At 43.3% G+C, this 25,971-nt stretch overlaps 2 protein-coding genes across 6 annotated transcripts in view; one reads left to right on the forward strand and one right to left on the reverse strand.

Moving 5' to 3' along the window:
• The first annotated feature begins 2,395 nt into the window (after positions 1 to 2,395).
• BHLHE41 (basic helix-loop-helix family member e41) lies at positions 2,396 to 8,676 on the forward strand. Its single transcript, XM_081927775.1, has 5 exons — positions 2,396 to 2,763; positions 3,163 to 3,226; positions 3,534 to 3,641; positions 4,288 to 4,399; positions 5,075 to 8,676. The coding sequence occupies exons 1-5, from the start codon at positions 2,702 to 2,704 to the stop codon at positions 6,106 to 6,108; spliced, it is 1,380 nt and encodes a 459-aa protein (XP_081783901.1). The 5' UTR covers positions 2,396 to 2,701; the 3' UTR covers positions 6,109 to 8,676.
• A 7,372-nt stretch (positions 8,677 to 16,048) lies between these two features.
• Positions 16,049 to 25,971, reverse strand: part of RASSF8 (Ras association domain family member 8) — a 100,718-nt gene continuing 90,795 nt past the window's right edge. For all 5 annotated transcript variants that reach the window (XM_081927841.1, XM_081927843.1, XM_081927842.1 and 2 more), the window contains 3 exons: positions 23,139 to 24,025; positions 20,430 to 20,574; positions 16,049 to 20,087 (listed from right to left, as the gene is read on the reverse strand). In XM_081927841.1, the coding sequence (XP_081783967.1) occupies positions 19,966 to 20,087; positions 20,430 to 20,574; positions 23,139 to 24,025 (1,154 nt within the window). In that variant the 3' untranslated portion in view covers positions 16,049 to 19,965. The remainder of the gene's footprint in view (positions 20,088 to 20,429; positions 20,575 to 23,138; positions 24,026 to 25,971) is intronic.

The following is a 25,971-nucleotide window of genomic DNA, read 5'->3' on the forward strand; positions in this document are numbered from 1 at the left end:
CAAGATTAGAGAAAGATTTAATAAATTTAATAAGAAAACTATCTCTACTATGTATAAACTCCTTCTTGACTGGGAGGTCAAGGAGGAAGAAGTGAAATCTGTTATGATGCAATGGGCTAGGGACTTTGGCTGCAACATACAGATGGAATCATGGGAGAGGCTGTGGAGGGAGGACCGGAAATTTACAGCATGCTATGATTTGAAGAACTGCATGAAGATGCTCTGCAGATGGTATTTAACACCTGTAAAACTTGCTAAAATGTATAAAGCTAGATCAAACATCTGTTGGAGATGTGGGGAGGCGGAAGACACCATGATCCACATGTGGTGGAACTGTAAAAAAAAAAAAGTAGGAATTTTTGGGAAATAATTTGCAATGAACTTAAAAAGTGTTTAAATGCCCCTTCCCAAAATAGCCTGAAACCTTCCTACTAGGCATAATGAATAATGAAATCCCAAAAAGATTAAGGAAAATATTCATGTATTATCGCATGACCACCACATGTGGAAAAAAACACCTTCTTTCACCCCACACTTCCAGCAATTCTTGTTTCTCCTTTTCTGCTCATTCTCAGACCGTTTCGTTTCCTTTGGGGGGGGGGGATATTCTGCAGTACCTCCAGAAACGCTGGGTATATTTCCATTAAAAAACCCAACAACTTTAAAAACGCTCTAAAGCATCCTTCCTCAGCAGCTAGAAAAGAGAACAAGGTTGACCATACCGAGTCATTTGCATGTCAGCGTTGCTTATGCGCCAGACCTTTTAGGCATCCCCGGATGATAGTAACAGCTGCTGGACAACTCTCGATCCTACGCACGCTTACTTGCATGCAAGCCTCCCTGGGGCTTAGAGCGGGAAGCGTTTCGCTGGCTTATAGATCCAGCTGCAAACTATGCGCCCCCCCCCCCAGTGCAGCTCAGTTCGGCTGCCCCGCAGCTGCCCGCCTGGGCCCAGGTTGCGGCTCTCCTGCCGGGGAACGAGGCCGGTGCTCTCCGCTGCAACGTGTTTCCTCCTGGGCTGCGGAGAGACCAGATTCCTCCACCAGAAAACTGTAACCACTCCTTATGGGAGCCCCTCATGTTCTGTAGCGAGGCCATTGTGAGTGTGTGCGCGCGGGCAGAAAGAAAGAAAGAAAGAAAGAGAGAGAGAGAGAGAGAGAGAGAGAGAGAGAGAGAGAGAGAGAGAGAGAGAGAGAAAGAAAGAAAGAAAGAAAGAAAGAAAGAAAGAAAGAAAGAAAGAAAGAAAGAAAGAAAGAAAGAAAGAAAGAAAGAAAGAAAGAAGAGCTTGCGGACTGTATGCTCTGCTAGTCCTGCAGTCACGTGCATGCTTTCGTGGGAGTTCGCCTCGATTCAACCTGGGTCGGGCTCGGGATGCTGCTTTCCGGGCGATGGTTCAAAGCTCAGGAAATGCATCTGAGCCACGAAGGGGAAGCAGCCCTCGTTTCGAGCCTGGGGTCTGGATCTCGCGTGTTCGCGCACACTTCGCCACCTGTGAGTCCAGCAAGGCTGAGTCTCCAGAGGAGCAGAACTCGGTCTCTGGACCAGAAGGCGCAGAAGCACCAGAGCAGCCGCCGCCCCCTTTCCCATTCGCTTCATTTTGGGGGTGAGTTGAGGTGAAGACCTTGAGGCGCCCCCGCCCCCCGCTTTCCAGATGCTCCTCAGGCTCCAGCTCGGGGCCCAGGGGCTTGGATCCAGGGCTAGCACACTATTAGCATTTGGCGGGGGGGGTGCAAACCCAGGCGAGCTTCGCCACGTCTCCCGCGCCCCACGGAGGGACCGCAGGTCAGGCATCTGCTCGGCGCGGCTGCGTTCGCGCTCTGCAGGAAAGCGGCTGCCGCGCGCCGAGCTCCCTTCGCAGTGCGGCGGCGGCGGGAGGCGGCCGGATCACGTTGCTCGCCTTGTGCTCGTACCAGTTCGAGATGGGATTAAAGAGGCGGGCGCTCCGGCTCGCTCCGGCTTTTCTTTTTTCCAGGGGCAGCAGCCGGAGCAAACGTGGACTTGCACGAGCCCGAGTCCGCCCTCGCCAGCGGCAGGCTAGGCCAGGGGTCTGGAGCAGGGGGGGGGGGGTCAGACGCCACACGGGGCTGCAGCTCCCTCGCACGAGGCCGGCTTCAACATCCCCCTCCTGGGACGCCGCTTCCCGCGCTCCCTCTCCCGCCCCGGCTAATGCCCACGCGCCCTGCCAGCCTCCCGAGGAAGCCCAGCTTGGCAGGAGGACCTTTTCTATGACCCCCCCCCCTCCATCGGAGAGGCGCTAAGTCCCCCCTCGCCACCCCTCGCCTTGACACTGACGCGAGAAGCTCCCGAGTCTATATAGGTGCCGGTGGTCCCGTTAGAGCAGAGGATGCTTCCTTAGGCCACGTTGGGCTCCCCCCCCGCCCCCGCCCCTCCTGGCGCGCGCCCCCATCCCGGAGCCGGGAGTTGCGTGGTACGTTCTGCACGTGCTGGTCTGCCTGGCAAGCGCGTGCCCGGTGGCCCAACAAGCAAGCAGGAACGCCGCCAAGTAGCAGCGCGCCCGGAGCCAGAGGGGAAGAGACGGGGCGAGGAAAAGGAGCAGCAGCAGGAGGGGGAGCAGCGCAAGAAAAGAGCAGGCTGCCGGGGCGACGGTGGGGCTTTGTTGCCCGAAGGTCTCCCAAGACTCTGCACCACCTCACGGGAGCCAGCCAAAGCGGCGCCCACCCCCCAAAAGCTGCTGCCAAACATGGATGAAGGGATCTCTCCTTTGCCCGAAAGGCAGTTATTGGAGCATCGGGAATTCATAGGGTCAGATGACAGGGACTTCTGCATTATTGTTGTCATTTTAATTTAGGAGAAAAAAACCCTGGTTTTTCTTATTATTATTTTCCTTTCTGCAAAAGGAATGGGGAGATAAAGAGATGGGTTAACTCTGGTTCTTTGGCTGGGCAGCCTTAAGCATGCAGGTGCCCCCCTCCATCCCTTTTTAAATATATATATATATTAAAGATTTTCTTGGTTTACAAAAGTACATGAATTGTCTCTTTTTCAGGTTATAGTGTATTTTCTGCAGATCAGTTACATTTGATGTGAGACATTAGTTTTGTATGCACCACTTTTGTGAGATTGCTTGCAAAGTAGTAGCTAATGAGACCACTATGTATGTTAAAGGCAATGGGTCTCTCTTTCACTTTTCTGTTCCTGCAGACTGCGTTATCCATCCTTGTATATGTGCAAGCCCAAGAGAGGTATGAAGAGGGACGAGAGCAAGGTAAGAGAATAAGCTTTTTTGATGCTCTCCAGCACCTGCACAATACTTAGCAGAGGCTTCTGATAAATGGGAGCCCAACTTTATGCAGAAGTTATCTTCTTTTCCCCATTCACTTCCTTTCTGTTATCTGTAGTGGGCAGTTTTGTTTTAGTTATGTTGACAAAGAACAGTTCTGGAGGGAGAGGGGAGATGCCTAAGACAGTAGATACTCTTGAAATGGGAAAGAAGGGTAGGTGGCGACACAGTTGCTTAGGTACTGGTTGGCATTATAGTGAAACAAGTGTTTGTCCTTTTTCTTCCTGAATAGGAAACATACAAACTGCCACATAGATTGATAGAGAAGAAAAGAAGAGACCGGATTAATGAGTGTATTGCTCAGTTGAAAGATTTATTGCCTGAGCATCTGAAATTGACAGTAAGTCCAGTCTGTGTGAGTCCGTGTGTATATGCTTGCCTGTACATCTAGCTAGTATTTTTGCAACACCATAAACTCTTAGTGAAGTGTTTACTACTCAGGCTGTAATCCTATGCACACTTACTTCAGTGTAAGCTCATTTGGCACAGTGGGACTTACTTCAGATTTAGCCTGGATATGGTTGCACTGTAAAAGATGCACATTTTAGAAAAAAAGTGTGATTATTTTTGTTGACTAAGTCACTGAGTTCAGCAGTTCTTAACCCACACTTCTTATTATTATTATTATTATTATTATTATTATTATTATTATTATACCGCCCTATACCCAGAGGTCTCAGGGTGGTTCCCATAAAACTTTCTAGAGTACATTCTTTAAAACTGGGTTGAATTAAATGTGATTTTTAGGATTCCAAGACATCCAGAAGTCTAATATAAATTCCTTATATGACAGCACTTCTGTAGAACCACCATTAGCCTTACTTGTGAAGTTTCAAAATGGGTGTGATTTATCAGTATGGTTATATCACCAATTCGAGGAAGGGCAGTAATAAAACAATATTTCTTCCAAAGTGAGCTTAGTGAAGTTTTAGAAAATAGGATATAAGATTTTGTTTGATTGTGTGTCCCTTTCCCTCCCTTTGCAGACACTAGGGCATCTGGAGAAAGCTGTAGTTTTGGAATTAACTTTGAAACACTTAAAAGCTTTAACAGCCTTAACAGAGCAGCAGCATCAGAAGATAATTGCTTTACAGAATGGTAAGTAAATGCCCAGTGCAGAAGCACAATATAGGACATTGTGTATCTCTAGCTCTATCTCTCTCAAAGATTATGAAGGACACATCTGGTTATTGACAAAGTCTTAGCAGTTGGTGAACTGTTAGCTAACTCCACAGTTAAGTTGCCAAATTGAAATCTATAGAACTGCTTCAGAGTCAGTGACCTGTACGGTCATGTTTACTTAAACTTTAGTCCCCTTAAATTTAGTGGGCCTTAACTCCTATGTAAATGTGAAAAGGACTGCAGCTGTGCAGTCTGACCACATCTATATACACATATATCCATGCATTGCAGAGGGTTGGACTAGATGACCCTTGGGGTCCCTTCCAACTCTACAATTCTATTATTTACTTGGAAATAGGTCCCATTTTGTTTGAGCTTACTCCCAAATAAGTAAGTCTAGTATTACAGCCTTAACATGTTATCTCTTGAGATACCTTAACCTTTTCCAACTGATTTCATAAATCAGAGTCCTAGATTGATAACTTTGCACTAGACAATTAGTACATTTAACACAAAGCAATTACATTATAGAGGAATTTTGTTAATAAAACAGTCAGATTCTGTGTAACACTAGATCTAATGCAAGTGGTATTATTAATGCCTGTTATTTTGCATCCCTTCCTCCCCCTTCTCTCCCCCCCCCCTTTGCAGGGGAGAGATCTTTGAAGTCTCCTCTGCAATCTGACCTGGATGCTTTCCATTCAGGATTCCAGACATGCACCAAAGAAGTTATTCAGTACCTCTCCAGATTTGAAAGTTGGACTCCAAGAGAGCAGAGATGTGCCCAGCTCATCAACCACCTGCACTCCGTTTGCACACGGTTCCTCCCCAGCCCCCAGCTCCTGACTCCAAAGATTTGTGCAGGCAAAGGACCCTGCCGCACCGCCTCCGCCTCTTCCTGTGTGCAGCGAGATCACACTGGCCCAAAGCTGGAGAGCCAGCCAAATTGTGTGCCAGTCATTCAGAGGACTCAGAATGCGAGTAGCAAGCATAAATTCAGCCACCATCCAATGGGTCGTGTGGAGCTTGGTGGGGAGAATGACACGGATACAGATAGTGGTTATGGCGGTGAGTGCGAGGGAAGACCGGAAGGGGACAAAAGGCAAGGCAACCTGATGATCAAGCAGGAGCCCTCTGGGGATCAGGCACCTCCAGCAGCCAAAAGGCTGAAGATGGATTGCAGCAGCACCTCGTCGGCAGTGTTGAGCCCAGACCAAGCAGCAGCTGGTTCAGCCCTTCTCAGCTCCCTGGTGACTTTTGGAGGTCTGGGGGGAGGAGGATCTCCCTTTGCCCAACAACCTGCTGCTCCCTTCTGCCTGCCTCTCTGCTTCATTTCCCCCTCAGCAGCAGCTGCTTACATGCAGCCCTTCCTGGACAGGAGCAACCTGGATAAATACTTTTACCCAGCAGCAGCAGTCGCTGCTGCTGCTACTCCAATTCCTTGGATTTACCCAGGGATTCCAGCTCAGGCTGCAGCTGCTGCTGCGGCTGCAGCCTTCCCCTGTTTCTCCTCAGTATTGGTACCAGGAGAGAAAACCAGCTTGGCCTCAGCAACGTCTACAGATGTGGCTTCTTCTGGCCAGCACCTCCCCCATCCATTTACCAGCAACCCAGGTGGGCTCCATGGGGACATGGACCTCCCTTCCCAAGAGGAGCATTTGCAGTCTGCAGAGGAAAATCCTTGAGTGATGCTACATCATTTCTAAAGGAAACTACACAGTTCATGCCTCCTACTTGACAGGAAGGATCCATCACTCCCAAGAATAAGAAGCAACCCTCACCCCACCCCTGTTTCTTTGTGTGTTTAAGGGAAAGCTTACTAGGCTGACAGTTTATTCTTTTTCTTTTATTAAAAGATTAGGTTCTCCCTCTCCCACAAATATTTTTGGAGAGCTCCTTGTCCCCCCCACAATGCTGTGTGTGTGTTTAAAATTTTCTTTACACAAATGTTGTAATTTTGCAGAATTCCATCCCCCAGTTGAACTGAAACAAAAGCAAATGGAAAAGACTCCCTTAGGGGTGGGGGAAATGGCTCTTTCTTCGTAAGAGAAGTTTGCTTAACAATTCAGAAGGCCTAAAGAAAAGGGCAGGGGCTGCAGCATCTGGAACTGGGGAGTCAGGATGCGAGATATACCGTATACTGTACCAGACCATACCATAACTGCAGGCACTTTAATAATGATTATGTATAGACTGTAATGGAACTTACTCAAGTGGGCATAACTCAGCAGGAAGCTCTGCACAAGCTCCTGTGAAATAAGCAGGAACTACTTTAAAGTGCTCTTGAATTTTAGTGGGGCTTGCAAAGGAAAGTTCCATAGTAGATTGTGCTCCTGGCAGGGCAAGCTTCAGCATAAAATGCTTCCTGGTCCAGAAATCCAGGAATTGGTTTCCTGGTAGTAACCAAGTCAACAGGCAAATTGCTTGCTTAAGAACGGCCCAACTGAAGCCTGTGCCACTACTCTGGATGAGAGGAAGTTGTCTTGAGAATGGTAGCCTAAGAATTACAGAGAATTTGCTTCTCTATTACTGACTGCTTAATTGGTGGCTCCATACAAGAATCATTGGGCAGAAGCCAGTAAAATTTAAGTGCAATGCAACTGCATTGAAATCACTGGAGTTGCCATCTGATTCTGCCAAATAGCAACTTTATTTTACCTTTATTCAGAGCTTAGGAACCATTTATTTCAATGGGCTATATTTTACCTTTGCCACATGCAATGCTTGGAGGAGTTTGGTTAGTTAGGAGTTTGTGGAAATGGGGTTTGGGAGAAAAAATGAAGGTAAGCTAGCACTTTATTGAGAAACAGATCATGAACAGACCTTGTTCATGTATTTTTATTGTCTTGCATTTTTAGAGCTATCCCTGGCATTTGCTCAAGGGACGGAAGAACTGTCCCATTATGTAGTTTCTTATTTGCTAAAGCAAGTGCATTTTTCTACATCTTAATGCTTAGTTTTGCTGTGTTCCTGATATTAAATTATGTGAAGGAACATCACTGCACTGGACTAACAAGAAAAAAGACACCCCACACCATTAACAGTACAATCCTATTTACTCAGAAATAAGTCTCGCTGTCTTCAGTGGGGCCTACTCCCAGGTAAGTGTGCATAGGAATGCAGCACAATCTAGCCTTAGATTGTATCCTGAAGGAAGAAATAAGTTTACTGTCCTGATCTTGTGCCTTTAACCGTGGCCTAAACACAAAAGCCCCAAGCAAGCAGTCCCAGAGAGGAGTATGCCTTCCCACAAGCAGTAAAAGACACAGCCAGTCCATACAGTGGTCCCAGAAGACCATCATGCTGTGAATAAGAACAGCGAAATCGGAATCTCCAGCAGTTCAGTGTGTGGTTGAAAGTGCTGCTTTTCCTGGCATGGAGATAAAAGCTAACTGCAAAGCTTCACTTGCATAATATATGTCCATGAGGCCACCGTTGAAAGGCACAGCCACTAACATAAGCTAAAAGAGGTTACAAATCATAATTAAAAATGGTGTGTTGGTAACTGGGTAAAAGTGGGATAAGGTTTCCTTGCAAGGTTTTTCTGTCTCCAGATATCCCAATTTCCCTTTCTGGAGACTGTTGCCAGACATAATCACACAGCTAAAGCTTTGTTAATAAGGTTTAAGCCAAGAACCTTGCCTAGATATTTTTAGTTTGTTGCCAAGGTAGCACTGTGAGAAATCTCACTTGAATGTTATGTAAGAGGTGAGACACAACAGTCTGACTATGAGTGAATATGCCTGGGTCTGTTAGTCATTTTGAGTGAATTTGCTGCTATTGCTGCTGCTACTGTTTGCCTCAAACACTGTTTTTAAACAATGTTGGTCCTTTTTTCTTTTCTTTTTTAAAATCTTACTAGCCTACAGAGTGTCTGTATGTAAATAGTTAATACATTCACTTAATGATGTCTGACATGCTATTTTTGTAGGAAGAAGATTGAGTAATGATAATTGAGTTTAAAAATACTGTATCCCTTTTGATGAGGAATTGCTGAAAAACAAAGTTGCACTTTTGTTACAATGCTTAATGCTTGGTACAAGCTTATGCTGTCTTAAATTATTTAAAAAATAAAATAAATACTGTCTGCAAGAAACCAGCTGTTTAAAGAACAGTTTAAGTATGAGAGATAATAGGAATCAATCTTTATATTCGTTATTTTCCAGCACTCCATGAATTCTACTATAAAAAATATTTCCACAATATTTTGTGATTTAAACAAAGATATTCTTACTAAAGAATAAATTTTTAAATACAGAGTATGGGTTGTCTAGTAATTAAAGCTCTTAAAAGCCTCAAAACTCATTCGTCAAATATGCCAAGTGAGGTATGATGTCTTCACAGGACTTTAGGCGGGGCTGTTGGAATTTCTTTGCTTTTGAATAGTTATTCGAGTCTCTACAAACACCATTGTTTGCGTGGTGACAGCAGCCCTATGACAGAAGGGTTCCACACAAAACCACAGCTTCACAAATCTTGTTTTGAAAAAACACCACTTCCACATGAGCCCCCTCAGGGACGCCAGTAAATAGAAGGCACCCTTATTTGCACCACCACACATTTACATCTGATTCTTCTTTATTTATTTGCTCATACAGATATTGTCACTTGCTTCAGAATACACCACTTGAGTCAATTCAATTATTAAATTGGTTAATGGATGTGCTACTCTCTTTCACTGTGGCAAAGGTAGGCAGACCCTTAATGAAATTGGCAAGTCCCATTTTAGTCAAATCATGCCCCTCTGTCGCCTCCTGAAAACAAGAGCTATGGGGCTGCCCCCAAAGGTCACATGTTCAGGCACCAACCTACCACCCCCCTGCTAATTCGAGTGCTGATACTTCCTTCAAATACTGCCTTTGGCCTGTGTGGCTTCAGTTTTTAGTGTGCATGGTAAACAAATGTTAGAGAAACCCTTTAGGGACCCAAGCTGCCAAGCACACACAGCTATCATTAACACTGATTGGTGTGTTGGATTGTTCTTATTGGTGTGTATGACCTACAGATATGACTGGACACTGTTCAGTAGCAGAACCTAAGTTGTGCCATGGCTCTTGTGGGGGAGGGGGTGAAGTCCCCTGTATGTCAGAGAGGTCTGTCAAGTAGATTTTATGTAGGGGTGAAGGAGGAACAGCATACTGCTCCTGACCCAGCTGGACCCAAAGCCCCTTTTGGTGGCCCTTAATTCTGGGCCAACACAACCAGAATTCTGGGCCAATGCAACCTAGCCAGGTTGGTTGGCTAGGATCTGCAAAAAAATAATAAAAAGAGTATGACTTTTGGAGTGATTTTTTTATTAGACCTAATTGCAACTTGAAAATAAATCACCCTTTACCCAAAAATGTCCTGCAGCTTATGGAAGGAATGCTTATCCAAAAATATGGTTCTGGGCTCCCCCTGCTGTCTCATTGGTTTCAGTTGCCCAATTTCGTAAGGACACTGATGTGATGAAAATGGAGCTATAGGAGAAATTGGACACTGAAATATCACTGTCCCAGTGATGGAGGCTCATCCTTCAGCATGGTGCAGCCACAGCCAACGTGCACACAGGCCATGTGTCTGGCCATTTGCACCATGCCCCTGCATGGAGGTTACAGACCGCTGATGTGCAAGAAAAAGGCCCAAGGCCAGACGTAGTATGAACCTTTTAAACATTGCATCAGCAGCATGACGTTTGTTAATTGTATTTAATTTAAATTGGGCCTTTGCACTAGTTCATTAAATTGCCAGAATGAGAGACTGGATAACAAGTAGCATAAAGATGTACCAACTGAAATTGCTTTGTGATAGCTTAGTGTAGGGCTGCCATATGTCTGGAATTTCCTGGGCATTGCTGGGATTTGGCTGCCGGAAACAGCGCCCAGGTGGAAATCGCTTAAATGTCCAGGAAAATCCGGATGTATGACAGTCTATACCTATGGCAGCTCAACAACTTTCCCAAAAAAGCTCAACAAAATGGCAACACTATCTTAGTGGCAGAGTCTTGCTTATGCTACAGGTTTTATTGACCATATATTTGGGTTAAGGAAGGAATGCTGTCCACCTGCTCTTGTCAGATACATTTGCAATCCCTTTTCTGCTAATACGTTTTTATTGCTTTTCAATTTTTTAAAACAAATTAACATCAAATTAACTCAAATTTAATACAAAATTTACTTCCTACCCTGCTGCTATGATGTTTCTCTTTGCTTCCTTACTCTCTGCTCATTGTAACGTATATTTCCTAATTCCATTTCAATGCTTAATAATGACAAAATATTTTATTTTTCCCCTTCTTCATTTCCCATCAACTGTACACATTTCAATTCCTGCTTAGACCTTTATTTAAGGCAACTATAACAGGGGTCAGCATACTTACCGTGCCTCGGGCCGGTGTCTCCAGTGCCGATCATGCAGCAGGCCGGAGGGCGGGTGAGCGCTTGTGCACATGCTATTTCCGGCATACTTCCGGGTCGGAGGAGCACCAGAAGCAGCTTGTGCGCATGTGCATGGGCCTCCTCTGACCCGGATGTGCACCAGAAATAACGCTTGCACATGCGTACAAGCTATTTATAGTGTTCCTCCGACCCGGAAGTGGGCAGCTGCACAGCGCAGCACTGGTAAGAGTGGGCAGTGGCAGCGGGGATTGCCGCGAGTCAGATAAATGAGTCCCTCGGGCCTTATCCAGCCCGCGGACCTTAGTTTGGGGACCCCTGAACTATAACATATTCCCATATCTCAAGGTGAGATACTCTTCACTTTGTCAGCCCACAGAAATTATTAGTTCTAAATCAATAGTCCACAGATACAACTTATCCCTTCCGCTGTTCTACATGTGCAAAAGTCTGACTGGCGATGGTAAATTAGATATCCTCTTCAGTCACTGCATTCCAGTCCTGCTCCACAGAGGTAAGCAAACTCCAAGGTTTCCAGATGCTCATTGTTATGCAGTAAAACAATCCTTGGTGGTATCAAGTTTCCCAGGCATCAGGGTCTGGTCTCTTCTCTGTCCATGTTACCTCTTACAGATAGGTAGCCGTGTTGGTCTGCCATAGTCAAAACAAAAAAAATTCCTTCCAGTAGCACCTTAAAGACCAACTAAGTTAGTTCTTGGTATGAGCTTTCGTGTGCATGCACACTTCTTGCATGCACACGAAAGCTCATACCAAGAACTAACTTAGTTGGTCTTTAAGGTGCTACTGGAAGGAATTTTTTTTGGTTTTGACCATGTTACCTCTGTCGTCACCAAGAACTTTGTTCCCACAGAGTTATATATAAAAGAATTAACATTAATGCTTTCCTCTCCCCCATGTACAGCAAAGACCATAGAAACCATTTTTTATCCTTCACAGTTCCAGATTCATTTTTCTTTGCAAGATGTATCCAATTTCATAAAATCACAATAGCTTGGGTTTCATTAGTATTGCAAAATAATACTTCATCTTGCCTCTCTGAGTTGGTCTGTCATCTCTAACTCCAGCTTTAATCCTCAATCTCTGTTACATTCTCTCCATTCTTCCACCCCCGAGCTCTGGAGAGCCCAGGAGAGTGACTTTCCAAGTTCACTACTGGAAAGGAAAGTAGGTACATTTGCAATCTTGAAGGATTTGATGCTTCCCAGTTCAATTTATGCCTTTGTTTGTTTGTGATAATAATCTGGAGTCATTTAGTTGCCAATGTGGTGCATGTACCTGCTCTTTGCTTGTAAGCAGACTGTCATCTGGATTTTGCTGTAGGGATGGAGTGGTTGGGTAAATGGTCCTGCCTTTGGGAGAAAGTTGTACCAGCTGATCTTTTGATCTTTTCCAGCTCTTGGAGCCAGCGTTTGTCCGCAGACAGCTTCCGGGTCATGTGGCCAGCATGACTAAGCAGCTTCTGGCGAACCAGAGCAGTGCACGGAAACGCTGTTTACCTTCCTGCCGGAGCGGTACCTACTTATCTGCTTGCACTTTGACGTGCTTTCGAACTGCTAGGTTGGCAGGAGCTGGGACAGAGCAACAGGAGCTCATCCTGTCACAGGGATTCAAACTGCCGATCTTCCAATAGGCTTATAAAGTGCAGCAAATGTGATGCAGTGTTATTATTTACTAATATAAAATAAATAAAACAATATTTTGCTATACTCCTGAACCTATTGTACTCTTAGCCTAGGGCACACTATTGTTAAGAATAGTGTGAATACTTTAAATCTGGGGACTTGGCAGCCCAACAGTGGATAGGCAAGGCACAATTCCCTAGCACCTCCTGCAGCACAACAAATTCATTTTGTCATTTCTTCTAATTAATGGAAGTGAACCCCAAGGATTTCCCAAGATCTGGACTGGGTTATGTTATCTGCAAGGATGCTCCTCACCTTTGTACCTGGACCCATGTGGTCGCTCATGTAGATAGATCAGATTAGAGTTAAATTCTTGAAGGTATGCATCATTGAAGACCACAGGATTGGACGAGGCATGATGCTAAACGGGGCATCATTAAGGAACAGAAAAGCTTTGTGTGGGGATGGAATAAGCCACTGGATCTTGCTGAAGCGACAAGATTTGGAAGAGGCTGGTGTTATGTATTGAAGTTCTCACCCTGGCCACTAGGAGTATCATGTATATAGTTTTCACTCAGGTCCACGTGTTACTTTAGGCAGGAAACCCTGGGTTGTTGTTGCTACAATGTTGACAGCCGGCTGCCTATAAAAGCAGGCCGGCTGAGCTGTTTGCTGTTCAGTTCTGTTCCAGCTTACAAATAAAGAGCTGCTTTGGAGAAATCGCTGTGTCGTCTGCTATGTCTACCCACTATTCAACAGCTGGTGAGTGTTATTTGGTTTCCTAGCAGTGAATCTTTCTCCTCCCATGCTAGTTCAAAGAACAGGGCTTGCAGCAGAGGCAAGAGGGAACTGCCACAGCAGCAGCGGCGGCAGCAGCAGCAGCAAGGCCTATCACATGTCTTTGTATGTGACTGACTGCTTGGCTGCTCCAAGTCAGCAAACTCTTGACAGGCCTGTTCCTCTGCTGCTGGGGATAGTGGGTGGGGATGGAAGAGATGAGCATAGGAAAAAGCCGTGGTTTCCGCTTGGAGAAGAGGGAGTGAGAAAGGAAAACGAAGTGAGAATTAAATCCTTCCACAGCTGCATAGTAAGAATAAACCAACAGTTAGAAGGTTTTTCCCTTTCAGGCATGGAAAGTTGCACCTGCTGAATTTCTGCTAGTTGTTAAAAAGCACAGGGGGCACCTCACGTGTTTAGTAAGTGAAGGAGCCAGTTTGGGCCTGAAATATTGCTAAGTTCACTCCCCTCCCCACTATCCCATCCAGAAGCAGAGTTTTCAATTTGTTTTGTAATTTCAGGACAGGAAGAAATGGAATAAGATCATATCCTCTACTGCTAGGAAAGCATCACCTGTTGAATGCTTGCCTGTCATGCAGCTGCCACAGGCACAGAGCTTTCTTCTGAGCCAAATGCTCATGTGGCTTATATCACACCTCAGATATCAACAGCTTTGTTTAGTCTTGGAAGACCATGCTGGGCACTTTGAGTACCACTGCCTGGAGCAGGACTGCTGTCTTTAAATAATGTTTTAGATTCAAGGCAGGCAACATTTCAAAGCAAGCTATTAAAATCCAGCATATGAAACATTTTTTTAAAAATCTGCCTTTAGCAAAAAAAACCCATCCCATCTTATGCCAAGCAATAGCATACATTTCAGACCTTCAGATTAGAGGAAGGACTCTTCAAATATCTGAATCCAGTGCTTCTGGCACCTTTGTAGGCTTCCCAGTATTATGATGTCCATATACCACCAGGCATGGACAGAAACCTGGGAGGCTGCACTAAGCTTGTGTGGAAACTTAGTGCTAGAGTTAGACGGGTCCCCCAGAGTCATCTAGTCCAACCTCCTGCACTGCTGTGGCATGAGATGCCTAGCAAGGCCAGCAGGACAAATAAAAGCTTTAATCCCAGCAGAAATATTAACTTATTGTGATTTTGAAGAAGTCCTGTTTCTGGATCAGCCCTGTATTTTTTAGGGAACTCAAAACTACCATTATTGATGCTACTAGAAGCTATCTCCTGAAGCACAATATTCTGGTACTTGGAGTGCAGCTGGAGTGCAGCAGAGTCAAAGTGCAATGTGAAAAGGTGTTGCTCAAACCATCATCTTACTCTAAAATGTATTAATTTCCCATGTGGTTGCATCTTCTGGCTCCCAAAATCAATACAGCCTCTGTACACGATACTGTGGTGATATTATAAGAGTGGTTTATGGGAATGGTTTAGAACCTGAGAAACAATTAGCTACAATCAGTCTACTGAGATTTCAGTGTAAGCATTTATGTTAATTAGCTGGATAAGTTAGTGTTTGTTGTTTTCTTACCTTCTGAGCTATTTTAATCTATATAACTATTTGGGTTTTTCTTTCTTGTAGAGTTTTGTTTTAGTCTGTATTTTTTTTATGAAAAACAGAGGACAAACAGGCTGTAGCCTGGGAGAACTCCTGGATTCCAATTGGTTGCTTTAGACTGCTTTGTCAGCTGCAGCCACTGCTGCCCTGGGTAGCCTGGCCTCAGTTGCCCCTGCTCTGGTGAAGTCCCACCTGGACTAATGCAATGTTGTCTATGTGAGACTGACATGGAAGGTGCTTTTGGAAGAAAGCTCAGCTATAAATGTAATAAATATGTGATGTCTTTAAATGAGCAAGGGAGGAATGGAAGTCTCCGTCTCAGCCATCTGCTAAAGGGAAGTTGTCTTGCATATCACAAGGCACTTAAACACCATTTTGGTACCAGGGGAGCTTATGCATATATGGAGCAGTTGTGCAGCAGCAATGCCTCCCAAGTATAGAAGCCTCTTGCTGCCCTCTTGTGTTAACTACACTGCACTTCGCCTTAGGCAAATCAGAGCCTCAGCAACCTCTGCACATTTTTTCCTTAGCACTTGACAGACCAACATAATTTTGTTTATCCTAGTGCAACGTCCCAGAAAGCTTGTCCCGCTGGAACCTCTTGTTCGTTGCCTTAATTTGACAAACACCAATGCTGAAGAAACAGCACCAGAGCAGTCCCTGGAACACTTGTACACTCAGGGATGTGGGTGGTGCTGTAGTCTAAGCCAATGAGCCTCTTGCGCTTGCCCATCAGAAGGCTGGCCATTCGAATCCCCACAACGGAGTGAGCTCCCGCTGCTCTGTCCCATCTCCTGTCAACCTAGCAGTTCAAAAGCACACCTGTGCAAGTAGATAAATAGGTACCGCCGTAACAGGAAGGTAAACAGTGTTTCCATGCACTCTTCCGTGCACCCAACTGTCTTCTTCTATCTCCTTTTCTTAACTTTATTCTCAACAACAAAGCCCCAAGTGTGGTCGGTCGCACATGACCTACTCACCAACAGGGAAATGACACAAGCAGAAGGAAATGGCACTGTCACACAAAACACACAGTCATGGGATTTGTCTGTAACCTTTTTTGCAGCTGTGTGGTATAGAGCCTGCTCAAGTTTAAGTGTGCCTGTGAGGAATCTGCTGAAGAGGAATCAACTTTACTTCGAAGTTCAAAGCAAAATCGTGCACAGTTCTATTGTTGTGAAGCATTAATGCTGGTTTTAACATTAAAAACGTTAGTTTTATTTTGATACCTGTATAAATACACAATCAAATGGAGTCGTTTTTAAATTTGCTACTGTATTGGCAATGAAAACTTTATTTCCAAAAGTAAAGCAGCAAAAATACTGAATAAATAAATTGACAGAATGGTTTGTTTTGTCATCTCCATATAACTGACAGCCTTCATACAAATTAAAATATTGTAATGAATAGAATAAACCAATGGTCTTAAAAAAAGGCTAGGATATAAAAAAGTAACACTTTTTGACATAAAAAATACAGCACAGAACTAAAATAAATCTGAATACAGTTTTTTCTATTTAATGGATAATTAAGGCCCAATTAACATATGGCAAAGCACATTTGGAATTCATGTAAATTTGAGAGTTGGGGCAGGGGTGGTGATGAGAAAGTATTATTCATTCTACCACCCCATAAACGTACAATATTGCAGCTACAAGGTACAAACCATGTTACCAACCTAAACCTCCTCAAATTACATATTAGAGACACAAAGGTTCTTTTGAAAGCTGCTGTTCTTAAGATTCATGTGAATGAGCAGACCCATGAACGATGAACATTTGTCTTCAGGTCTCATACATATGTAGGGCAATGGTCACACTTTGAGCCGGCCCCCTGAAATCAATGGACTTTAGTCATTTGCTTTTATTTCAATGGGTCTAACTCAAAATACAGCTAACAGTTTCACCCATAATCTCAAGCTTTATATTTGCAAATATTCTCAGACACGAGTGCCTCATACCAAGTGTCACCATCTCTTTAGAAATATAAATATTTCTTTTCTGAAAACCTGTGTGCTCTTATTCACAAAGCAAAATGTCTATTTGAGGGCACACTTTAACAAACATAATACTGACTGAGGTAATGCGAATCTTCCCAGAGGCCCTTTACAATGACCCTGAGATCAATAAGATCAGCTGCTAAATTATGTCCCTAACACCCTTGGAAATATTTATGGTTAATTTCAAGGCAAGGGTGATGCTTCTTTGTTTTTTAAGTTGGGGGGTGAGCCTGGGCCAAGTCTATTTGCACCCCTGGGCCAAACACAGGCTCCTGGACAGACTTCTCCAGGTCCCTCAGTTGTCAACGCAGTGGCAAAGGGAGGACACCAGTTGCCCCCAAGGAACTTTGCCAGGGGTCACTTTCCAGGTGGGGCTTCCCACACACAGGTTATGGACCTGGCACTCATTCCCTTTGCCAAGGAATCCTCCACCCCCAATGCTGCCACAAATACTGACTTAAACTCAAAAAAATAAGTTTGCTCTTGTATAGGACTTGACAAGAAATGCATATATGCTCAAGAAAAATTGGCTACCACACCACTCTGTTGATTTTGTGTCTCATGCTTGACTATTTTTCTCCTTCCATGTTAATGCCAATTTGAGAACTCCAAACCACCCAGGGCTTAGTTGTTCTGACTAGTGAAACAGTAGATTAATGCAGTCTATTGTCTCATTTGTTGACAGGGGGGAAAGGAAAAATAGTCTCTATGGACTTTTTTATGTTAAGAAAGATATTTTATATTTTCACAGGTTTATTTGAAGAGTAACATTTCTAGTGATAACCATGAAAATCAAACACATTTCTGTGTGTTTTCATATATTTGTTTCAGTTTGAAATGCATCTTTATTTATTTTTAGAATATAGCAATGAATGAGGAGCATTCTTAAATGGAAATGGAAGCTTGATTTAAATGTTGGTCTGCTTATTAAATTAATCAAGCTATTGGTTTCTATAAACTATTTTATTTTTAAAGGACTTTAGAGATATACCCCTTAAATGTTCTGCTTTGTGAATAAATAGGTGTCTGCATATGATGCACTGACTTCTGGACATTCCTTGAAGTAAGAAAGAACTTACTTCAATGAGCAATGTCCTACAATGAAGGGTCTGAATAGACTGTGTTGACCTAGGGGCATGATCCATATAAAACAGTCCCCTTAAATCCCAATGAAATGAATGAGATTTAAGCATTTAATTGTACGCTAAAGTCCCAATTCAATGAGATTCCAATTTCTGGAAACTTTAAGGCTAGCATTTGTCTTAAAAACGATTCCTGAACTTATGGGTAAATGAGGGCCAAACTGTCTGCAGGAGCAATCCTAAAATGTTGCCAAGAAAGTCAAAGAGCCCTTTATGAATCTGATGATACTAGTTGTTGTTCACGCAAACTGAAAAATAGGTGAGGTCTGGATTCTAGTATGTACCTTGTAATCTCTTGAAATACCCAGAAATAATTATGATCTTACAGTTCTGTTTCAATACATGAGTCAAATAATCATAGATCCAGTTATCAAAACAAAACTCGCCATGCACAAGGATTTTTATGCACTTATTCCTATTTCGCTTGCACATGCACTTTTCTTCTCTACACCTACCTCTATTGTTCTTGGTTTCATAAATGAATGAGTTCCCATTTTAAAAGAGGGCAGTTTCATTGGAGTCTTTTTTGCATTGTAACAAAGGAGCAGAAAAGTTTGGGTTGTTGTTGTTGTTTTTTGCACTTTTATGGAACTTAAAAAAGGAATACTGTTCGGTTATTTAAGCAAGCCATTAGACTGGACCTGCACAATAGCTGATCTCTCTCTTCCCACCCACCTTGCTGGAAGCTGAACACCAGCTGTGTGTGGCAAACACCATCATGTGGCTTGATAAATCTCTTGGTTTTGCTGCCTATCTGGTACTGCAGAAACAGGAGGGTTTTCAAACACCTGCCTGGCTCAATGAGTCAAAAGTAGCACATGACAGCATTATACTGAGTTATTGTGTCTTTTTGGACGAGCAAGGCCTATGACGATACAAGAATGCTGTAAGTAGGGGGGAAATACTATAGTGGAAAAAATGCTAGACAAAAAAACCAAAACAGTGATAGACTCCTTTGGCATGACTAAAGATGTCTCATAGTGTTTTGTACTTAAGTGTATTTATTGTGGCAAAATATTTCAAATATAAATTTAATAAAAAAATCTACCTAGAAGATCTTTACATACTGAATGCCTCCTTATGAAGTGAGGATTAAGTCCCATGGAATAAATCGTTGTAAAAATCCTGCAATGATTCCAACATAACATAATTTGCAACAGAGAAAAAATATCAGAGGCTATTTTAAAGATTCTGCATCTTTCTCCCCTAACAACATTCTGTCATTGTGAATCACTGTAGTCTGTTTTCATTCTAAACTCATGCACGTGCAAATTCTCTCCCTCTTCTACACATAAACACCCTTTCAGGCTGCAAACACCCTTTGAGAATGGAATTACAAATTAAGCCTGGCACAGGGCTTCCACTGAAAACGGCCCCCCTGTGTTGCATTCTCCCCTCTCCCCTGTAGCGTGCAAGATTCCTTATTCCAGGTTGTGACATTAAACTGAAGGTGGGAATGGATGTGTAGACAGGGGGGTAAATTCACAGCATGGTGACATCAGGGAATGACACAAGTGATTCTACAAGCATGAGTGGAGATGGGGAGTAATGAATATGGAGTGCTGTTTAAGGCAGCAGTCCTGGATTGGGCTTAATATGTAGTCCTGCTCTTAGGCAAGAAGTGTTCCTATGTCATGGCAACATTCACACATCCACTGATCAAATGGAATAAATTAACCCCCCGTTTCTTGCACTACGACCAGCCATTTATGCTGCTAAGAAATAATACTTCTCTAAATGCTTCCAAAATAGCAATTAAAAAAGATAGGTATTTGCACTATAACTATTTTGCACCATTGCTGAAGTGCTCCTCCACAGTCCCTTTTGTTCTTCATTGTCATCAGTGCTTGGGGCAGGATTCCAAGTTTATTGTAGATCTGGTTTTGTAAAAAAAACAACACTCACAACAATGCTTGGCAGCTTCTGAAAGGAAGTTTTTCTCTCCCCACACATCTCTGGGAGAAGAGATGCAAGAGGGAAGTGCATATGGCCCACAGTACCTGTCTAGGTCCTTTCCAGCAGGGATATCTACTGTTATACATAAATGCCCTCTGGGTTAAAACCAGAGGACAGTGGATTCTGCAGGATCCGAAGATTGCTAGGAAGCTGTCTAGATGAACCAGGGCGCTTCAGGGATCCAGTCTGAAAAGTTGTTTCTGTGAGAGAAGAAGATATCTGTTAGCACAAAGGACAGATGAAAGACGTCTGCATCAGCCGCTCTCCCAAGTCCATTGTGATCTTGCCTAACTTTCCATGGACTAGAATCCTCCAATGCTGACATATTCACGATGATGATAATTTTATTATTTGTACTTTGCCCATCTGACTGGGTTGCCACACAAATGTACACACGTGTGCAGAAAAGAAGGTGCTTCTTTTCTCCCCCCCCCCATGAAGGGGAGAAGGTGGTGTGTGATTTTGTATTTTTATTTCTTTTCTTTTTGCTTAGGAAGGGAAAGTGGATGAGTTAGGCTTATTTTGCAATTCCTACAACATACCCCTCTCAAGCTCTGTTTGGGAAGTCTCCAATTCAGTAGGTTCTGCTGGTAGCACAGTGACCTTTGTCCCTGTTTGCTGGATAAACTGCTGGAGGTTGACTTGCCGTAGCTCCTTTGTCAGCTGCTCTAGTTCTTGTTCTCTTTCCTAAAAAAAAGATGTAAACAAGCTTATTCACACATACCCAGAAACCAGGAGGGTATGGTTTCACTTTGAAACAGAAAAAAACCAGGGGGGGGGTGTTAAAGATTTGCAATATCTGTTTTTGAGATCCTTATTCGGAATTTGCCATTTCCTCACAAAACAATTATATTACGATGAACTTTATACCGTACGTGCACATACTTCACCACAGCCCATCACTCAAGGACCCTAAAGTCTTCTTTAGTGATAATCAAATGGTTCTTTCAGAAACTTCATGTGTATAACGTAAATGCCAACTCATGCACTGACATTCTGCCCTTACCTTGCCCTGGAAGCCACATTAAGGTATTTTTAAGATTCCACGTCTGTGAGTTATGGAAGCATTAGCTTGCACACAGAGAGAGGGACTGAAGGGAATGTGCAGCTCATTAAGAGAAGGGAGCACATTATGCATCAAGAGGTAAAGTAGAATTTGGTTCATCATATTTAACCCAAATCTATCAAAGCAGTCAAATTCCATCACCTGAAAAGATTGTGGAAAAACTGAAGAAATGGAGAAAATGTACATAGTGAAAATGGTTCCAAAGCTGATGTGCTGACGATTCTTAAGGTTATAGGATCTGTATTGCAATAGGGGCAGATGTTTCCTTCTCCAGTGGTAATGCTACTTGCACTTTGACGTGCTTTCGAACTGCTAGGTTGGCAGGAGCAGGGACCGAGCAACGGGAGCTCACCCTGTCACGGGGATTTGAACCACCAACCTTCTGATCAGCAAGCCCTAGGCTCTGTGGTGTAACCCACAGCGCACCCGCGTCCCAGTAGTGGCCAGTAGCCAGGTGCAAAATGCGCCTGGCTAATTTAGAACAACACCCACCCACCCACAGCTATCTCCTCAGTTGATGTAAGGGATTGGTGCTGCAAAACTAGCAGAGATAAAGCTCCAGGCGCACAGCCATGTTCTGCTTTGAAGATTTATTTACAAAGTTCAAACGGTTACAAGAGCTTCAAAGGCACGTCCGTGCCTGTCTCAATCAGATGCCTCAAATGGCGTTCTTTTGCTCCTCCTCCCCCAGCAGGCCCATCCTCGAAAGGAACGCCTCTTACTTCCTCTGTTCTGTGAAAAGCTATTTCCGGGCTCTGAATCCCCCCTCCCTGATTCTGGCTCCGAGTCAGATGAGAGGCTGCTAATTAGCTCTTTCCGCTCTCTATAAGTGTTTATCTCCCCCCTCGGCTCTCTGGCCGTTTGCATTTCCCTGACAGTTGATCACCAGGGAGGGGGTGGTTTGCATTTCTGCCCACCTCAACTCAGGGTCTACTTTGATTTTCTCTCTCTTTGCTGCTATCAAAAGCGGAGTCCTTGGCATGAAACATACGCTGAGGGGAGGGGGGCTGGATTAGGTCCCTTAACTGGGAGTAAGCCAGTAGGGTTTATGATGCCATGCCATGCTCTCTAGAAGTCAAACATTTACTGGCCAGAAATATGATGTAACATGTGATACAGTATTTCCTCCATTGGGGTGGGGGGGAGAAGGAATGTGTGAAATCAGTACACATGTATGATATGCACTCCATGCATTGAGCTCCCTGCTGCATCATGTGTGGGATACAATGTCACCCCCACACTTAGAACTTTTGCAGGATTCTTACTCGTGTATTTGATCCAACTATAATTCTTTCCACCAACATTTAAAAATCTTGTCTCTAGAATGATGGGATCTTGAAACATAAAACAGAATTAAATGGAATTCGCAGGATTTTAGCAAAGCCTAGAACATACACAAGAGAAATGTTGGATTTATTTGTTCTAACTATATAACCTTGGGTAGCATCTTGACATTTTCAGCAATTCTGTTTCCATGTAAGAATGCAGTACCGTATTTATGAAAGATATGAGATATGGCTGCCAAATCCATACAAATATTTCTAAATCACTTTTCATCAGCAGGAGAAGTATCACTAGGTTTAATTTTATGGACTCCCAGGACTCCCAAGAGTTATTTGCTTGGTGGTAAAGGTAAAAACCCAAGCGACTAAGTAATTCTCCCTCAAGAATGTGCACAGACTACTATGTCCTCCCCACATACATCTTGGACCAATGGCTTGCTTGCCCCCCCATTTGTTTTTCTATGCCATTTTAAAATTATATGCAAGAGCTCTTGAGTGTGTAGAAGGTTACATTACATTACAATTACCAGAGCTTAAACTCTTGCCACTTTTGCATTCTTCTGTCTCCACACAGGGAGAGGAACTGAAGCAAGGAAGTACAAAGGTATGTAGAAAAAATGATTGACATATCATGCCTGCTTCAGAGGGAACCATGGGATGAGGAGTGTGAGGCCCTCCAAATGTGTCTGGCCCACCATCAACTTTGACCATCCTCCAATAACATCTGCAGGGACAGGTTCCCCACAGCTGACCTACATAGTTTGTAATATACCATTCACCTTTACTCAAACATTAGACAGAGTCTACTATTCCGTATATGACATGGTTGAAATCATGTCACATTGAATAATTTAGCCGACATCAAGAATTAAACCTGGCCCACGTGAGATGGACCCACTCACCTGTAACCGCTTGGTGGCTTGGCCCAGAGACCTTTCAACAGCTTTAATGCCGTTTTCCAGCCTGAGACTTTGCTGTCCCTGAATATCGATTTCACCCTTCACTTTTTCAATCTTCTCTTTGACTTCTTCTTCGTTTACTTTTAACTCCTGCACTTCCCGGTGCAACGTTTCCGCCTCAAGGCCACTTTCCATGCTATGGATCTGGGCCACATATTCCTTCAGCTTGCTTTCACAGTCCAAAATCCTGTGCCTGATCTCCTGGAGCTGCTCCTTCAGTTGCTTCTCATTTTCTTGCTCGATCTGGAGTTCATTTTCCCAGAATTCCTCCTCTTCAATCTCTACCTCATTCCTTTTAATCTTCTGCTCCAGTTTGACAATTTCATCTTCCAGGCTGTAATTAAACTTGTGCTCCCAGTACTTGACTTCAGCATCATTTGAATCCAGCTGTTTCTCAATGGACTGCAGCTTCTCTGTCTGGAAATGAATCAGCTTCTTCAGCTCATCAACTGTTGCCTTGCAGTTGAGAACTTTCTGTTTGAACTCAGCCTCTTTGCCTTTGCCAAAAATGTCCATTAATCCTTTTGCCCCTCCTGTGAAAGTCAACGATTTCCTTTTTGGCTCCCTCCTTTTTATCAATTTATCATTCTGAGGCCTTAACTTAGCCAGCGGAGGTAAGCTCTGGCGGTATAAAGTTCTTTCTGGTATCCGAGCAACACTGTCTGAAGTTGGCCTCTCGCTGAGAGATGGCCCAGTACGCCGCAATACTAACTGCACATCACTTGCATATTGCCCCCATTTGTTCAAGGAAATGATAGGATTCTCGTGAGGTGCCAGGTGTCTCTCTGTGTCTCTCCATTTTTCTATCAAGGTATACCTTCCTGTACGGCCTAGAAAAGAAAATACAATGTCTGAAACTTTGGGTAAAATATCTAGAACAGTCCAGTAGAGGGTGCCATTGCACAATGAGAGGGAAGTCAGTAAACCAGTGGTTTTTTTCTAGAAAAATAGGCTGGTTCTCGCCATGAAGTTTTTACAGTAAGTGCCACACTTTTTAACAAAAAAGAGGTGCCAGTACTGCATACCATTGAGTACCCCCTGAAAAAAGGACTGAGTCAAACCATATTATCAATGTAGGCTGAACCCACATAACCACCTATTTATGGAAGCTAAGGAAAACACCATCTTTAACTGATGCACTGCAGCCGGCTTATTGGGTCACAAGTATTGTGAGCTTTTTAGCATATTGTTCCATTACAGTGGTACCTTGGTTCTCAAACTCCCAAAACCCGGAAGTAAGTGTTCTGGGTTTTGAATGTTTTTCAGAAGCGGCTGTCGGCTATTGTTTCCGGGGCACCTGCACCAATCAGAAGCTGCGCAATGGTTTTCGAACATTTCGGAAGTCAAACGGACTCCCGGAATGGATTAAGTTTGGCACTTTTGTTTTTGCTATATATTTTGCTCTTTTTGTTTTTGAGGCTCTTTCGGTTAATTTGTTTTTGTGACTGTGTGGGAACCCAGTTCAGCTACTGATTGATTGACTGACTGTGTGACTGCGGAAATGGATAAAAGCCCCCCATCCAAACGATGACTATCATCAATGCAGGTAAGAAAATAATAGTACAGTACATTGATTATTGCTTTCATTTTATGGGTCAATGGTATCATTAGATAGTAAAATTCATGTTAAATTTCTGCTTTGGGGGTTGTTTTTAAAAGTCTGGAGCAGATTAATCCGTTTTGCATTACTTTCTATGGGAAAGCACGCCTTGGTTTTGGAACGCTTTGGTTTTGGAACAGACTTCCAGAACGGATTACATTTGAGAACCATGGGAACACTGTATTTTTTAAACTGACCACCCCACTTGAGCTATGACAATCTTCATAAAAATTGAAGAGGGTTGGAAGTCTTGTTTGTTCTTCTTCATGAAAATGCAAGCTTAATAATGAACAGGGCATGAATTTGGAGCCAAAAATACTGTGGGTTATTTGTAGTGGGGCAGTTCTCTTCATTGCTTTCTAGTGGCACGTCCCATTTACGTTTGAACTCCTGATAGTAACCAACTGTCATGGATAGCAGCTGAAATGTATATGAAACAAACATAGAAAGAGGAATACTAAAGGAAAAGTGCACGGGTGCAGGTGCAATGAAATACGTTTTTTTCACGGCAGGACTAAGATAAGGTTACCAGATTTTTTTCAGTGAATCCTGGGACACTTTTAAACTTCCTACTAAATAGATGGATTTAGTCAGGGGGCTGATTTGTGGAAACGGGGACATTTGTATCACATACAAATACCATCTGTAGAATACCAGCAAATGTGGTGGTAACTACTGTTACTACTAGTAAGATTACTATTAGGAAAATACCCTATTATATATTCAATATTTTATTGTTATTAGATCCTATAGGGCCTGTTTTTATGGTTCAGCATTATATGAACTCATCTTGGTCTCAATATTGCAGTGTGCTTTTTACTGTTAAATTCTCACATTCCAGTAGCTAAGCAAACTCTAAGCTGCTGTGTTAACTAGAATGTGCAAGATTACCCATAAAGAATGTAGAACTGTTATTTCCTGTTGGTCTTGGTAGGTGTTGTACTAACACTGAAGATAATTAAGTTACGTGAGAGGATTTTATATATAAAAAAAGATTACTTCCAAGTATCAAAAATATTTACATAACAAGAAATGACATGAAAATATAGAACACATGCAAAAAACAACCACCATAGCTGTTATAAGCACAAGTACATTTCAAAAGCGTTATAAGAATTTTAAGATGCTGGAAATGGCCTTTCTTGGAGAAGTCTTACCCAAGGATTTCTCTGACTT

The sequence above is a fragment of the Podarcis melisellensis genome, assembly GCF_964234715.1.
Source record: "Podarcis melisellensis genome assembly, chromosome: 10".
Classification (NCBI taxonomy): Eukaryota; Metazoa; Chordata; class Lepidosauria; order Squamata; family Lacertidae; genus Podarcis; species Podarcis melisellensis.